Here is a 17,732-nt window from a genome sequence, read left to right as displayed (position 1 = left end):
TGGTCTGTTCCATGACTGTATGACTCTAATTTTATCATCAGGAGCTTGAATCAGGACGTGGGCGCTGGGGCAATTTTGACTTTGCAGAAAGGACGATGAACTACAAAATGAAATCCCCTGCTGTTAGCTCAGGCAGAGTCCTGAACCACCATGGACAGGGGCGAGCGCCGCCTGCTGGTCTGCCGCACAATTACAGCAATCCAGACCGTTCACCTGTGCAGGATGTTTCAGGCCCCAAACCCCTCTACCTTCTGAGACCCCAACCGTTCCATGTGTGTGCTCAAGACTTTCAGCATCTGCAGAATCTCTAGTGTTTAAAACAATTCACCTATTAGTGTTTGTCTTTGAATCAAAATCAGGTTAAATATCCTCGGAGCAAACACAAAGAAATCTGCAGATGCTGGAAATTCAAACAACAACACACATGAAATGCTGGTGGAACACAGCAGGCCAGGCAGCATCTATAGGGAGAAGCGCTGTTTCAGCCCGAGACCCTTCGCCAGGACTAACTGAAAGAAACGATAGTAAGAGATTTGAAAGTAGTAGGGGGAGGGGGAAATGCGAAATGATAGGGGAAGACCGGAGGGGGTGGGATGAAGCTAAGAGCTGGAAAGGTGATTGGCGAAAGCGATACAGAGCTGGAGAAGGGAAAGGATCATGGAACGGGAGGCCTCAGGAGAAAGAAAGGAGGGGGGGAAACACCAGAGGGAGATGGAGAACAGGCAGAGTGATGGGTAGAGAGAGAGAGAAAAAAACAAACAACTAAATATGTCTGGGATGGGGTAAGAAGGGGAGGAGGGGCATAACCAGAAGTTAGAGAAGTCAATGTTCATGCCATCCATATAGATGCTGCCTGGCCTGCTGTGTTCCACCAGCATTTTGTGTGTGTTGCTTGAATATCTTCGGCATATGTTGTGAAATTTGTTGTTTTGTGGCAGCAGTACATTGAAATACAGAATAAAAACTGAAAATTACAGTAAGTGTGTGTATTTTTATATATATATATATATATATATACACACACACACACACACACACACATACATATAGACAAAAGTTGAACTAAATAAATACTGCAAAAAGAGCAAAAAAAGCAGTGAGGTAGTGTTCATAGATTCAATCGGATGGCAGTAGGGAAGAAGCTGTTCCTGAATCATTGTGTGTGTGTCCTCAGGCTCCTGCACCTTCTTCGAGATGGTAGCAATGATGAGAGGGCATGTCCTGGGTGGTGGGTGCTGTCTTTCTGATGCACCGCTCCTTGAAGATGTCCTGGATGCCTGCGGGGAGAGGCCGGTGCCCTTGGTGGTGCTGACTGAGTTCACAACTCACTGCAGCTTATTTCGATCCTCTGCAGTTGCCCCCCTCCCCACTGTACCAGACAGTGATGCAGCCAGTTAGAACGCTCTCCATGGTACATCTCAAAGTCGAGTTTATTGTCAATGAGAAGCTTCCCTGCAGCAGCAAGCCAAAAATAAAGAGGCTAACACTTTCCTTTTGATTGCATCAACATGCTGGGCTCAGGACTGGTCATCTGATACTCTAACGTCCAGCAATTTAAAGCTGCTAACTCTCTCCACTGTTGACCCCCAGTGCATGCTGAGATGTGTTCGCTCTTTCCCCTTCGTGAAGGCAGCAACCAGCTCTTTAGTTGAGAGGCACCACTTTCTATTTCAAGTTCGGGCATGGGGAGGGTTCACATTAACGTCCTGGAACAGAAGAGCCTGTCATTGATTTCGGGGGGGGGGGCAACGCATAGGCTCCAATCGACATCAACGATGCTGAGCTCGAGGGGGTTGAGAATTTCAAGTTCCTAGGTGTGAACATCACCAATAGTCTGTCCTAGTTCAACCACGTTGATATCACGCCCTAGAAATCTTACCGGTACCTCTACATCCTCAGGAGGTGAAAGAAATTTGATGTCTCTGCCAGCTCTCACCAATTCTCATCAAGGCAAAACATTCAATCTGGATGCATCATGGCCCGGGACAGCGACTGCTCTGCCTGTGACCACAGAAACTGCAGAGAGTGTGGACACAGCTCAACACTCACACAGAGCAGTCTCCACTCCATGCACTCCGGCTGTGCCTCTCGTTGGCTCAGCAAAGCAGAGACCCACCCACCCAGGACAATCTCTCTTCCTCCTCTCTCACTGGACAGGAGAGCACACAAAGCTGACAGTATCTACCACCAGATTCAAGGCCAGCTTCTGCCCCTTTACCTCCAGATTCAAGGCCAGCTTCTGCCCCTTTACCTCCAGATTCAAGACCAGCTTCTGCCCCTTTACCTCCAGATTCAAGACCAGCTTCTGCCCCTTTACCTCCAGATTCAAGACAAGCTTCTGCCCCTTTACCTCCAGATTCAAGACCAGCTTCTGCCCCTTTACCTCCAGATTCAAGGCCAGCTTCTGCCCCTTCACCTCCAGATTCAAGGCCAGCTTCTGCCCCTTTACCTCCAGATTCAAGGCCAGCTTCTGCCCCTTTACCTCCAGATTCAAGACAAGCTTCTGCCCCTTCACCTCCAGATTCAAGGCCAGCTTCTGCCCCTTTACCTCCAGATTCAAGGCCAGCTTCTGCCCCTTTACCTCCAGATTCAAGACCAGCTTCTGCCCCTTTACCTCCAGATTCAAGACCAGCTTCTGCCCCTTTACCTCCAGATTCAAGACCAGCTTCTGCCCCTTTATCTCCAGATTCAAGACCAGCTTCTGCCCCTTCACCACCAGATTCAAGACCAGCTTCTGCCCCTTCACCACCAGATTCAAGACCAGCTTCTGCCCCTTTATCTCCAGATTCAAGGCCAGCTTCTGCCCCTTTACCTCCAGATTTAAGGCCAGCTTCTGCCTCTTTGTTATAAGACTGTTGAATAGTTTCTGAGTGTGAGAAATTGGACTTTTGACCTCAGGTTCTTTAAAGCTGTTACACTTTATCATCCATTGCTAAAGCTTTAACCTGCTCAACCTGTGTAATAAATTAAACTGTATGGACTGTATCTCAGTATTTGTGCCCATGACATAGAAAAGTACAGCCCAGGAACAGGCCCTTTAGCCCACAATATTGTGATGAACCAGCGAAAAAGTAAATTAAACACATCCAAACACTAATCACTGATACTTACAGAGTCCATATCCTCCATCTTTGTCTTGTTCATGTGCCGATCCATATGTCTCCATACACCACAGATATTTATCCCTATCACAGTAGCGTACGGGCATTCCAGGCATCCAATACTCTGTAACCCTAACCCTACCCCTTATATCCCCCTGAATCCCCCCCTTTCACCTTCAATGCATGTCCTCTGGTATCAGACATTCCAATGCTGGGAAACAGATAATCCCCATCCACTCTCTCATAATCTTATAAACCTCTCTCAGATCTCCCCTCGCCCTCTGCAGTTCCAGAGGAGACAACCCAAGTTTGTCCAGCCTCTTGTGATAGCATGTGTCCTCTAAACCAGGCAGCATTCTTGTGACCCTCTTCTGCTCCCTCACCAACCCCTCAACATCCTTCCTCTGGTGGGGTGAGCAGAACTGTATACAATACTCCAGCTGTATTCAGGCCTAACCTGGGTTTTATACAGCTGCAATGTGACAACTGGAAGGCAGGACTCTCAGAATAAAATGTAAATGGTAAGATTCTTAGCGGTTCGGAGGATCAGAAGAACCCCAAACCCCAACATCAAACCTCCTCCACAACCCAAACCCCAAAACCAACATCCTCTCCTCCAGAACACAAACCCAAAACCAACATCAACCCTCCTCCACAACCCAAACTCAAAACCCCAACTTAAACCTTACTCCAGACCCCAAACCCCAACATCAACCCTCCTCCTGACCCCAAACCCCAACAACAACGTTACTCCAGACCCCAAACCCCAACAACAACCCTCCTCCTGACCCCAAACCCCAACAACAACGTTACTCCAGACCCCAAACCCCATCAACCTTACTCCAGACCCCAAACCCCAACATCAACCTTACTCCAGACCCCAAACCCCAACAACAAACATCCTCCAGACCCCAAACCCCAACATCAAACATCCTCCAGACCCCAAACCACAACAACCTTACTCCAGACCCCAAACCCCAACAACAAACATCCTCCAGACCCCAAACCCCAACATCAACCTTACTCCAGACCCCAAACCCCAACATCAACCAGACCCCAAACCCCATCAACCTTACTCCAGACCCCAAACCCCAACAACAAACATCCTCCAGACCCCAAACCCCAACATCAAACATCCTCCAGACCCCAAACCACAACAACCTTACTCCAGACCCCAAACCCCAACAACAAACATCCTCCAGACCCCAAACCCCAACATCAAACATCCTCCAGACCCCAAACCCCAACATCAACCTTACTCCATACCCCAAACCCCAACATCAAACATCCTCCAGACCCCAAACCCCAACATCAAACATCCTCCAGACCCCAAACCCCAACAACCTTACTCCAGACCCCAAACCCCAACATCAACCTTACTCCAGACCCCAAACCCCAACAACAAACATCCTCCAGACCCCAAACCCCAACATCAACCTTACTCCAGACCCCAAACCCCAACATCAAACATCCTCCAGACCCCAAACCCCAACATCAACCTTACTCCAGACCCCAAACCCCAACAACAACGTTACTCCAGACCCCAAACCCCAACATCAACCCTCCTCCTGACCCCAAACCCCAACAACAATGTTACTCCAGACCATAAACCTCAACATCAACGTTACTCCAGGCCCCAAACCCCAACATCAAACATCCTCCAGACCCCAAACCCCAACATCAAACCTCCTCCACAACCCAAACCCCAAAACCAACATCAACCCTCCTCCACAACCCAAACTCAAAACGCCAACATCAACCCTCCTCCACACCTCAAACCCCAACATCAACCCTCCTCCACACCTCAATCCCAAACATCAACCTTACTCCAGACCCCAAACCCAAAACCAACATCAACCCTCCTCCACACCCCAAACTCAAAACCCCAACATCAACCCTCCTCCACACCTCAATCCCCAACATCAACCTTACTCCAGACCTCAAACCCCAACATCAACCTTACTCCAGACCCCAAATCCCAACACTTTGAATGTTGAAGGGCATGGACAAAGTGGATGTGGCAAAGTTGTTTCCCATGGCGGGAGAGTCTAGTACGAGAGGACATGACTTAAGGATTGAAGGGAACCCATTCTGAGTAGAGATGTGAAGAATTGTTTAAGCCAGAGGGTGGTGAATCTGTGGAATTTGTTGCACGGGCGGCAGTGGAGGTCAAGTCATTGGGTGTATTTAAGGCAGAGATTGATAGGTATCTGAGTAGCCAGGGCATCAAAGGTTATGGTGAGAAGGCGGGGGAGTGGGACTAAATGGGAGATTGGATCAGCTCATGATAAAATTGCAGAGCAGACTCGATGGGCCGAACGGCCGACTTCTGCTCCTTTGTCTTATGGTCATTCACCTTCCATAACACTCCAAACCCCGACATGAACCCTCCTCCAGATCCCAGACCCCAAAATCATTCCTCCTTCACACCCTAACCCCATTACCAACGCTCGCCGGACCTCAAAGCCCAGCACAACCTTCCCATTGAGGAACTGCAGTGTGTCTCTGTCACCGGGAGGCGTCGCTGTCGCCATGTTTTGAACTTTGGGTCGCGCTCCGAGACGTCATCAGTGGTCGCCGCTGGCGGGGAGGTGAGCGACGGAGGGAGAGGAGTTTCTGGCCGGGACGCGGTAGGAAGGGAGGGCGGCGGGAGTGAAGGGAAAGGGACTCCAGACGGGGTTGAGGGTCGTCGAGCTACCGAGCCCGGGGATATCAGATAGGTGTTGGGGTGGATGTGAGGCTGGGACATTGCTCTCCTCCCATCACCCCGTTCCCAACCCCTCACTACCCTCCTCCTCTCCCGCGTCGCCCTCCCTCCCAACCCCACACTACCCTCCTCCTCTCCCGCATCGCCCTCCCTCCTCCTCTCCCGCGTCGCCCTCCCTCCCAACCCCTCACTACCCTCCTCCTCTCCCGCGTCGCCCTCCCTCCCAACCCCTCACTACCCTCCTCCTCTCCCGCATCGCCCTCCCTCCCAACCCCACACTACCCTCCTCCTCTCCCGCGTCGCCCTCCCTCCCAACCCCACACTACCCTCCTCCTCTCCCGCATCGCCCTCCCTCCTCCTCTCCCGCGTCGCCCTCCCTCCCAACCCCTCACTACCCTCCTCCTCTCCCGCGTCGCCCTCCCTCCCAACCCCTCACTACCCTCCTCCTCTCCCGCATCGCCCTCCCTCCCAACCCCACACTACCCTCCTCCTCTCCCGCATCGCCCTCCCTCCCAACCCCACACTACCCTCCTCCTCTCCCGCATCGCCCTCCCTCCCAACCCCTCACTACCCTCCTCCTCTCCCGCGTCGCCCTCCCTCCCAACCCCACACTACCCTACTCCTCTCCCGCATCGCCCTCCCTCCTCCTCTCCCGCGTCTCCCTCCCTCCCAACCCCACACTACCCTCCTCCTCTCCCGCGTCTCCCTCCCTCCCAACCCCTCACTACCCTCCTCCTCTCCCGCGTCTCCCTCCCTCCCAACCCCTCACTACCCTCCTCCTCTCCCGCGTCTCCCTCCCTCCCAACCCCACACTACCCTCCTCCTCTCCCGCATCGCCCTCCCTCCCAACCCCACACTACCCTCCTCCTCTCCCGCGTCTCCCTCCCTCCCAACCCCACACTACCCTCCTCCTCTCCCGCGTCTCCCTCCCTCCCAACCCCACACTACCCTCCTCCTCTCCCGCGTCACCCTCCCTCCCAACCCCCACACTACCCTCCTCCTCTCCCGCGTCTCCCTCCCTCCCAACCCCACACTACCCTCCTCCTCTCCCGCGTCACCCTCCCTCCCAACCCCTCACTACCCTCCTCCTCTCCCACATCGCCCTCCCTCCTCCTCTCCCGCATCGCCCTCCCTCCCAACCCCTCACTACCCTCCTCCTCTCCCGCGTCTCCCTCCCTCCCAACCCCACACTACCCTCCTCCTCTCCCGCATCGCCCTCCCTCCCAACCCCCACACTACCCTCCTCCTCTCCCGCGTCTCCCTCCCTCCCAACCCCTCACTACCCTCCTCCTCTCCCGCGTCTCCCTCCCTCCCAACCCCACACTACCCTCCTCCTCTCCCGCGTCTCCCTCCCTCCCAACCCCTCACTACCCTCCTCCTCTCCCGCGTCTCCCTCCCTCCCAACCCCACACTACCCTCCTCCTCTCCCGCATCGCCCTCCCTCCCAACCCCCACACTACCCTCCTCCTCTCCCGCGTCACCCTCCCTCCCAACCCCTCACTACCCTCCTCCTCTCCCGCATCGCCCTCCCTCCCAACCCCTCACTACCCTCCTCCTCTCCCGCGTCACCCTCCCTCCCAACCCCTCACTACCCTCCTCCTCTCCCGCATCGCCCTCCCTCCTCCTCTCCCGCATCGCCCTCCCTCCCAACCCCTCACTACCCTCCTCCTCTCCCACGTCTCCCTCCCTCCCAACCCCACACTACCCTCCTCCTCTCCCGCGTCTCCCTCCCAACCCCTCACTACCCTCCTCCTCTCCCGCATCGCCCTCCCTCCCAACCCCACACTACCCTCCACCTCTCCCGCGTCGCCCTCTCTCCCACCCCCCGCGTCGCCCTCTCTCCCACCCCCCCGCGTCGCCCTCTCTCCCACCCCCCGCGTCGCCCCCTCTCCCACCCCCCGCGTCGCCCCCTCTCCCACCCCCCGCGTCGCCCCCTCTCCCACCCCCCGCGTCGCCCCCTCTCCCACCCCCCGCGTCGCCCCCTCTCCCACCCCCCGCGTCGCCCCCTCTCCCACCCCCCGCGTCGCCCCCTCTCCCACCCCCCGCGTCGCCCCCTCTCCCACCCCCCGCGTCGCCCCCTCTCCCACCCCCCGCGTCGCCCCCTCTCCCACCCCCCGCGTCGCCCCCTCTCCCACCCCCCGCGTCGCCCCCTCTCCCACCCCCCGCGTCGCCCCCTCTCCCACCCCCCGCGTCGCCCCCTCTCCCACCCCCCGCGTCGCCCCCTCTCCCACCCCCCCCCGCGTCGCCCCCTCTCCCACCCCCCCCCGCGTCGCCCCCTCTCCCACCCCCCGCGTCGCCCCCTCTCCCACCCCCCCCGCGTCGCCCCCTCTCCCACCCCCCCCGCGTCGCCCTCCCTTGCCCCCTCTCTCCTCTCCCGCGTCGCCCTCCCTTGCCCCCTCTCTCCTCTCCCGCGTCGCCCTCCCTTGCCCCCTCTCTCCCGCGTCGCCTTCCCTTGCCCCCGCGTCGCCCTCCCTCTCACCCCCCCGCGTCGCCCTCCCTCTCACCCCTGCGTCGCCCTCCCTTGCCCTCCCTTTCCTCTCCTGCGTCGCCCTCCCTTGCCCCCTCTCTCCTCTCCTGCGTCGCTCTCCCTTGCCCTCCCGCTCCCCCCGCAATGCCCTCACTCTCACCCCTCCCTTGCCCTCTCTCTTCTCTCCTGCGTCGCCCTCCCTTGCCCTCTCTCTCCCCCCCGCGTCGCCCTCCTTCTCCCCCCGTCACCCTCTGCCTCTCTCCTTATCCTGCCCTACCCCCCCCCCACACTTATGCCTCCCTCCCTATTGCTCTCCCACAACATCGTATTCCCACAGTTTACCAACCCGACCCGTATGTGTATGGGAACCGGTGAGCCCGGGGAAACCCCACACGGTCATGGGGAGAATGTGCAAACTCATTCCTGATCAATGGTAATGTCGAGCTTTAGCTTGTCAGCTCAGTGATTGGGTGGGGTTGCTGGTGGGAAATGTCAGCACTAGTATGAGGCCGTTGGGCTGAATGGCCTTTGCATCTGTTCGACAGACTGCGGAAGATGGCTCAGCTCAGCTCAGTCATGGCGGTGGCGGCGGCTGCTCTCGCTGCCGTGATCTTCTCCTCCGTGCACAAGGTGGAAGAGGGTCACATCGCCGTGTACTACAGGTGAGCCGTGCAGTGTCCCCACCCAGCTGGAGTGTTCAGCACAGGCAGGGGTGGGGCAAGGTTACTGGGCTTGGAAAAGTGTTGGGGGGGAGGATTTTTGCGGGTGGGGGAACAACGGACAGCAGCGGGTAAACACAAAATGCTGGAGGAATTCAGCAGGTCAGGCAGCATCCATGGATAGGAATAAGCAGTCGATGTTTCTGGTTGAGACCCTTCATTGGGACTGGAAAAGAGGGGAGTGGGAGGGGAAAGTGTGCAGCTAGCAGGTGAGAGGGAGAAGGCATGAAGGAAGAAGCTGGGAGGTGATAGGTGGGAAAGGAAAAGGGCTGAAGAAGAAGGAATGGCATGGGAGAGGAGCGTGGACCAAGGGAGAAAAGGAAGGAGATGATAGGCTGGTGAGCAAAAGGGAAGATCATAAGATATAGGAGCAGAGTTGGGCCATTTGGCCCATCGAATCTGCCCATGGCTGATCTATTTCCCTCTCAATCCCATTCTCCTGCCTTCTGCCCGTATCCTTTCATAACCTGCCTAATTAAGAACCTATAAACCTCCATTTTAAATACGTCCAGTGACCTGGCCTGGCCTCCACAGTTGTCTGTGGCGACAGATTCGTCACCTCTAGCTTAAGAAATTGCTCCATCACTGCTGTAAATAGACCAGAGACTATGGCCTCTGGTCTTGGGCTTCCTCACTAGAGGAAGTATGCTCTGCACATCGATCCTATCAAGGCCTCTCAATATTCGATAGGTTTCAGTGACCTCCCTCCCTCCTATTTGGCACTCCAGCAAGAACAAGGGCAGGGAGGAGCAGAATAGGGAGAAAGAAGGGTGGCGGGCGTTCGAGAAATCCATTTTCATGACGTTAGGTTGAAGGCTACCCAGACAGAATATGAGGTGTTGCTCCTCCAACCTGAGCTTGGCCTTATGCTGGCAGTGGGTAACGTTGGCACAGTGGCACTGTCCAGGGAGGTAGAACCAGTGGGCGATTCACAGGCTCCACAGCTGACAGAAGAGAGCTGGAATGAGGCACTCAGCTCTTCGATATGGTGGTGGGACCACACCTGAGGACAGCGTACAGTCCAAGCCACCCTGCTGTAGCAAGGGTATTGAGGAGGCATCAAGTATCCACTGGGGCGCTGGAGATTTGAGAGACTGCATAGGGTGGGGCTGTTTCCCTGGGGCCCGGGAGGGTCAGGGGTTATAGAGGGTTATAAAATCATGAGGGTCAGGGATAAGGTGGAGGGTCTTTTCCCTGGGGTAGGGAATAGATTGAAGATGAGGGGGAAAGATTTAAAAGGGACCTCAGGGAGAAGGTTTTTACACAGAGGGTGGCGAGTGACTGGAACGAGCTGCCAGAGGAAGTGGTTGGGGTGAGAACAATTTCAACGGAAGACGTTTGGACGGTTGTTTAATTTTATTTAGGGATGCACTGCGGAACAGACCCTTCTGGTCCTTTGAATCACACTGCCCAGCATCCCACCGATTTAACCCTCACCTGATCCAGAACCATTTACAATGACCACTCATCACCGGAGCACCCGGAGGAAACCCAAGTGGTCATGCGGAGAAAGTGCAAACTCCTTACGGACGGCATTGGAATTGAACTACAGACGTCAACGCGCCAAGCTATGACAGCGTTGCACTAACCAATACACTGGAGTGGTATCCTAACGTGGACAGGAAAGCATTAGATCAGGGATCCCATCCAGGTCCACGGACTCCTCGATTAATGGTAGGGGTCCATGGCATAAAAAGGGTTGGGAACTCCCGGTTTGGAGGGACGGGAGGTAAATGGGAATAGCTCAGATAGACAACACGGAATAGAAGGGCCGAAGAGCCTGCTTTAGTGATGTAAGCACTGAACCAGCTGATGCTGTCAGTGGCTGGATGTGGATGAACTCATCACAGCCATGGAGTGAACTTCAGCTTCCTGATCCTGCCAGCTGCCCCTCGGAGCCGCCTGGGCTTACAGCAGCAACCGCCCAGGAGAGGAGGAGGAGGAGCTGTTCTCAGGAGGGGAGGCGGAGGGCGGAGGAGCTGTTGTCGGGTTGTGGCAGGATGCAGAACCAGACTGAAGCAGGGCGATTTGTTTTCTTCCACTGTGAGTTGGTCCCCTGACGATCCCTATCCCTTGTTCCTCAGGGGCGGAGCGTTGTTAAAGGCCACAAGCGGCCCTGGGTTCCATCTGATGCTTCCATTTATTACCACCTTTAAGGCAGTGCAGGTTGGTCTCCTGTGTGTGTGTGTGTGAGAGAGCGTCTGTGCATGTACGAGCGTATGCAAGGGTGCAATGTTTTGTAAAGTTAATTCTGCCACTGCGTCTCTTTTCATCATGAATTCAGTGGTGAGGGAAATGTTAACAGATCAGTCTTTCTGCCCCTGAGAAGGAGATGGTAAGCTTCTGCTGGAGCCTGCTCCATGTGGTGAGGTTTTCCAAAGTAAGAACTTATTTGTGTCTGTGGACTGTGGGAGGAACCCAGAGCACCGGGGAAAACACAGGCATTCCACTGGGAGTTCGTGCAAATTCCCGACACCCCAAGCTGTAATTGTGTCATGCTAGCTGCTATGCTTTCCTGGTACCCAGAAAAAGTCAAATCCAGGTATATTTATACCATAAACTACCTTGAGATTCCTTTTCTCATGGGCAATTACAGGGAAATAAGTAAATAGTGCATGTTGACTTTGCATGAGTCATTATTTGTACCTTTGCTCTTTACCTGGTCTCTTTTGGAAGTTTTCTTTAATTCAGTCTTGGCAGTGAATCCAGAACCTTGCCACTCAGTGGTCGCTTTAAAAATCCGGCATATCCATGTGTGCCCTGTCAGACTTCTTAAGCACCAAACCAGAGAATGATTAAAAAGATTAAAAACTGGATTATCCCAGTCTGAGGATGTGCTGGGGGCAGCCCGCAAGAATCACTGTGCTTCCAGTGCAAGCTCACAATTTACAAACCCCAACCTGTACGTCTTTGGAATGTGAGAGGAAATGGGAGCACCTGGAGGAAATCCATGGGTCACACGGATAACGTACAAGCTTCTTGTGGACAGTAGTGGGAATTGAATGCTGGTACTTTAAATTTTACGCTAACCACAATGCTTCTGTGTCCCCTAAACTGTTAGTTTGCTCCCTGGCAAGTCCCACCAGTGTCTTACAAAGCCTCAGTATCAAATCCCTGCTCTTGTATTGAGGCTCTCTAAGGCACTCATGAGACCACACCTGGTGTATTGTGTGCTGTTTTGGGCTCCTTATTTTAGGAAGGATATACTGACATTGGAGAGGGCTCGGAGAAGTTTCACAAGAATGATTCTGGGAGTGGAAGAGTTACTGTATGAGGAATATCTGGCAGTTCTTGGGCTGTATTCCCTGGAGTTCAGGAGAATGAGGGGGGATCTCATAGAAACATTCCAAATATTAAACCTGAACAGGTTAGATATGGCAAAGTTATTTCTCATGGTAGGGGAGTCTAGGATGAGAGCACAACTTTAGGATTGAAGGACGTCCATTTAGAACAGAGATGCAGAGAAATTACTTAGCCAGTGGATGGTAAATCTGTGGAATTTGTTGCCACGAGAGGCAGTGGAGGCCAAGTCATTGGGTGTATTTAAGCAGAGATAGATAGGTTCTTGATTAGTCAGGGCATCAAAGGATATGGGAAGAAGGCAAGAGAGTGACTGGAAGAATTGATTGAATGGTGAAGACTCGATGGGCCAAATGGCCTACTTCTGCTCCTATATCTTATAGTCTTACGTTCTAGATCTCTTGAAATGTTTGCTAATGTTGCATTAACCTTCCTCACCACTGTCTCAACCTGCAAATTAACCTTTAGGGTACTGCGCAAAGACTCCCAAGTCCGTTTGCAACTCAGATTTTTAGATTTTCTCCCCATTTAGAATATAGTTTGGATATTTATTTCCTCTACTAAAGTGCACGATCATGCATTTTACAGTGTTGTATTTCATTAGCCACTTTCTTGCCTGTTCTAATCTAAGCCCTTCTGTAACCTACCTGCCCCTCCACCAAACTTAGCAACAAAGCCATCGTCTAAATCACTGATAGACAGTATTAAAATAAGCAGTTCCAACACCGAGCCCTGCGGAACACCACCAGTCACTGGCAGCCTACCAGAAAAGGATCCTTTTATTCCCACTGGCTGCCTCCTTCCAATCAGCCAATACTCTAACCATGCTACTAGCTTTCATGTAATACCATGGGCTCATAGCTTGGTAAGCAGGCTCATGTGTGACACCTTGTCATAGGCTGCCTGAAAATCCAAATATACAATATCCACTGCATCCCCTTTAACTTGTAATCTCCTCGAACAATTCCAGCAGGTTCATCAGGCAAGACTTTCCCTTAAGGAACCACGCGGACTGTCTAGAAGTAGAATCTGTTGAAGCTGACAGCAATCATGTAGAAATGAAGTTTGGATCTCTGAAGGATGTCTTGGTAGAATCAGCAAAGTCAGTGATTCCTAAAAAAGAAAAAAGCACAACAAATAACTGGATGACAGATGAAATCAAAAATCTGATGGAAGGAAGCAAATCCTATAGAATATAAGTCCTTAGATAAAAAAGTTGAAAGCTTATGTCAAAAAGCCAAAGAAGAATGGTTAAACCAGGAATGTGAGCAACTGGAAAGAATCCCTATTACAGGATACATCAGCAAATCAAGAATATCACTGGGAAAAAGCTCCTCTGTTCTTCAGGTGGATGTTTAAAAGCAAAGGACGGTACCATTATCATGGAAAAAGATGAGATTATGAACAGATGGACTGAGTATATTCAGGAATTGTTTGAAGACGATCGAGGTGAAAAACCAGAAATTAAGAAGAGCATTGAAGGTCCAAGTATTTTAAAATCTGACGTTCGTAATGCAATTAATAAGATGAAGAAAGGAAAGGCAGCAGGGCCTGATGAACTAGTAATGGAACAAATTATCGCCCTTGAAGATTATGAAATTAAAAAACTTACTGATTTAATCAATGACATTTATGAAACTGGAATAATACCAGAAGAGATGAAAAAAATCAGTATATATCACTCTTCCTAAGAAACCTGGGGCAATAGAATGTGAATTACATTCGATCATAAGTTTAACGAGTCATATCACCAAGATACTTCTGAGAATTTTGATGCCAAGAGCTAAAAGTAAGATACAAACTGAAATAGGTAAAGAACAATGTGGTTTTGTGAAGGACAAAGGTACGAGAAATGTGATATTGATGTTAAGGATACTATCAGCACAAAAAGATTTGTTTGTTTTATCGACTACACAAAAGCATTTGGTAAAGTGAAGCACAATAAGTTATCTGAAACATTACAGGAAACTAGATCGAGATGAGGAGATCTCCGCATAATCAGAAATCTGTACTGGGAACTAACTGCTGCTGTGAGAATAGATGGAGAAGTGAGACAGTTTACGAAAATCAAGAGAGGCGTTAGACAAGGGTTACTCCCCTGATTTGTTTAATGTGTACAGTGAAACAATATTACAAAAACTAAGAGACATCTTGGGAATCAAATTTGGTGGTGAAAACATCAATAATTTCAGATATGCGGACGACACTGTGTTAATTGCAAGTGTGGAGGAAGAACTACAAAACATAATTGATATAGTTGTTGAAGAAAGTGTGAAAATGGGTCTATCTATCAATTGCAAAAAGACAATGTATGGTGATATCCAAAAAGGAGAATCCTATCTGCAGGCTGAGAATAAACATGAAAGACATAAAACAAGTACAGAACTTTGCTACTGAGGAAGCTGGTGACGTCAGATGGCGGGTGCGACATGGACATCAAAAGAAGAACAGGGATGGCAAAAGACATCTTCATGAGAATGAAGAGTATACTGACCAACACTAAACTAGGCATGACAACCCACCTCAGAGTACTGAATTGTTACATTTATCCAGTTATGTTGTATGGTTCAGAATGTTGGACGATATCTAGTAACATGAGGAAATGAATTGAAGCAGCAGAGATGTGGTTTTTGTGGAGGATGCGAAGAATATCATGGATGAAATGAATATCTAACGATGTCATGAACAGAGCAAGCACAAAAGAGAGAAATACTGTATGAGATCATGAAAAGGCAATGTAATTTCACTGGACATGTGATTAGGAAAGAGGAGTTAGAATGCAAAGTAATTATGGGAAAGATTGAAGGGAAGAAAGCAAGAGGAAGGCAAAGACAAATGATGATGGAGACAGCAACCAGAGAACTGAAAATGAATACCAATGGATTGATCCACTTGACCTGAAACAGGAGAGTGTGGGCCATGGCAGTCAAAGCTCAAACTGGGAATGGCACCTGATGATGATGATGATGCCGACTGTCTTGTCCTGTGTCACCAAGTACTCCATAACCTCATCCTTAACAATTGACTCCAACGTCTTCCCAAACACTGAGGTCAGGCTAATTGGTCTATAATTTATTTTCTGCCATCTCCCTCCTTTCTTAAAGAGTGGAGTGACATTTGCAATTTTCCAGTCCTCCAGAACCATGCCAGAGTCCAATGATTCTTGAAAGATCATTACTAATGCCTCCATAATCTCTACCACTACCTCTTTCCGAACCGTATGGTGCAGTTCACCTGGTCTGGGTGACTTGCGAACCTTTAGGTATGTCAGCTTTTTGAGCACCTTCTCCCGTGCTATATTAACTGCACTCACTTCCCTTCCCTCACACCCTTCAACACCTGGCACACTTCTAGTGTCTTCCACAGTGCAGTTCATCTGCCCTCTCCTTGACCCCGTTATTATTTCTTCGGCATCATTTTCTAGTGGTCCTATATCCACTCTTGTTTCTCTTTTATTTTTCACTTACTTGAAGAAGCTTTTTCTATCCACCTCAATATTGTTTGGTAGCTTGTTTTCATGTTTTACCTTTTCCCTCTTAATGATTCTTCTAGTTGCTTTCTGAGGGCTTTTAAAAGCTGCGCAATCCTTGATCTTCCTGCTAATTTTTGCTTTGTTGTATGTCCTCCCTTTTGTTTTTACATTAGCTTTGACTCCCCTTGTCAGCCATGGTTGTACTATTTTGCCATTTGAGTATTTCTTTGTTTTTGGAATACACCTATCCTGCACATTCCTTATTTTTCCCAGGAATGCACACCATTGCTGATCTGCTCTCAGCATCTCCTTGCAATTTACTTTGGCTAACTCCTCTCTCAAACCACTGTAATGTGACTTGACTTGAAGTTGTTACGAACCCCGTAACTGGGTCACTTACCAGCAAAGATAGAGAGGTCCGTTGAAGTCTGATGGTACTATTTTTAACAGTATTTATTGATAAAGGGGCACAAAAATAAGATCAATGCAAACATACAGATAATATACGTCGTCAATACTAGATCTAAAAGCGAGGGTATAATAATAATCAATAAGAAATAGCTCTATCGTCTAGGGGATAATGTATTGTCCAATGGAAATATAAAAGTCACTGTTAGTTCGTTCAAGCTGCAGCGTTTTGGGGTTGAGAGAGAGACGGGTTAAACTTGCCCAGTTCTTTTATGATGCCAATCCTTCGAGTCGTTGGGAGTTGGTTTCCTCGTTGTTAGCTAAAAGCCGTTTTTCCGTGGTAAAGGGCACTGGTTCCGGGGCAAATGGAACCAAGCGCACGTGGCTTCCCCACCGGCTTCCGCTATTACGGGATCGCTAGCGTTTCTTCTGGTGCGTCTGAAGGGGCTGTTCCCACAGACCCTCTTTTATCCTGACTCACAGGGTCTCAGATGTCAATCAGGTTGGGGTGATGCAATCCCTCCCTCAACCAGCCCACTTTGCCTGAGGGCTTTCACGTAGCACAGTATTGCAATACACAAGTCAGTCTCCAAGAGACAATGGCCGTGTCCAGTAACTTTATATCGCCGGGGGAACGAGACATTCCACACGTCTCTCTCTCTCTCATTTCCTGGGTCTCCTGACCCAAGTCAATAGTGATCTTGCGATTCTCACAAAGGAGGGGGCTATCCCGCACCCTTCGGCCCCTCAGAGCTGTGGTACATTCATAACAAAATACTGCTACATCAGACTTTACTTTTTCCTATCAAATTTCAAGTTGAACTCAGTCATATTGTTATCACTGCCTGCTAAGGGTTCCTTTACCTTAAGCTCCCTAATCGCTTCCAGTTTACTACATAATGTATAGCTGATCCCCTAGTAGGCTGAATGACAGTCTGCTCTGAAAAGCTATCTCGTAGGCATTCAACAAATTCACTCTCTAGAGCTCCATTACAACCTGATTTTCCCAATCTATCTGCATGTTAAAATCTCCCATGACTACCAAATATTGTCCTTTTGACAAGCCTTTTCCATTTCCTGTTGTGATCTGTACTCCACATCACAGCTACTGTTTGGAAGCCTGTAGCGGCGTGCTACACGCAGCGCTGAAATAACGACACGTAGTCGGTGAGCTGCAGTTACAAAAGAGATTTTATTCAAACTTCGCAGCCTCGCTTTAAAGTCTTCCTGATCCTGCTCTCCCCGGGCGCGGATACTGTAGGATATTCACAGTCCCGTCCCGCGTGTGGGCTTTTCCCCTTGCTGGTGAAGCAGGCTTGGCGCCCTCTTTGGGACCAGCCTCAATGCTGGCACGTGCCACTTTGTGAGCCGGTTCAAGTGCGCTGGGAAGTGGGTCACCACATAACCCCCCCCCAGAACCGGCAATACTCCCCCCAATGTCCACAGTCTGGGTCGGACTCTGTTTGGGAGGTCTGCCTCTGCGCCGTGGTGCCTGAATCTCGACTGGCTGCGCCAAGTCCACATGGGCCGGTTTGAGTCGATCCACCGTGAAAACCTC

General features: G+C 50.9%; 1 protein-coding gene across 2 annotated transcripts in view; it reads left to right on the top strand.

Annotated features, from left to right (window-relative positions):
- Window positions 1-5,662: 5,662 nt before the first annotated feature.
- LOC132388207 (erlin-2-like) overlaps window positions 5,663-17,732 on the top strand; it is a 51,997-nt gene continuing 39,927 nt past the window's right edge. Inside the window, exons 1-3 of one of the 2 annotated variants that reach the window (XM_059960641.1) lie at window positions 5,663-5,692; window positions 8,821-8,937; window positions 11,079-11,160. In XM_059960641.1, coding sequence (XP_059816624.1) covers window positions 8,831-8,937; window positions 11,079-11,160 — 189 coding nt within the window. In that variant the 5' untranslated portion in view covers window positions 5,663-5,692; window positions 8,821-8,830. Of the gene's footprint in view, window positions 5,732-8,820; window positions 8,938-11,078; window positions 11,161-17,732 lie in introns of both variants that reach the window. The other variant, XM_059960585.1, reaches the window with a different exon arrangement.

The sequence above is a fragment of the Hypanus sabinus genome, chromosome 1, assembly GCF_030144855.1.
Source record: "Hypanus sabinus isolate sHypSab1 chromosome 1, sHypSab1.hap1, whole genome shotgun sequence".
Classification (NCBI taxonomy): Eukaryota; Metazoa; Chordata; class Chondrichthyes; order Myliobatiformes; family Dasyatidae; genus Hypanus; species Hypanus sabinus.
This window is presented reverse-complemented; position numbering and strand designations above follow the sequence as displayed.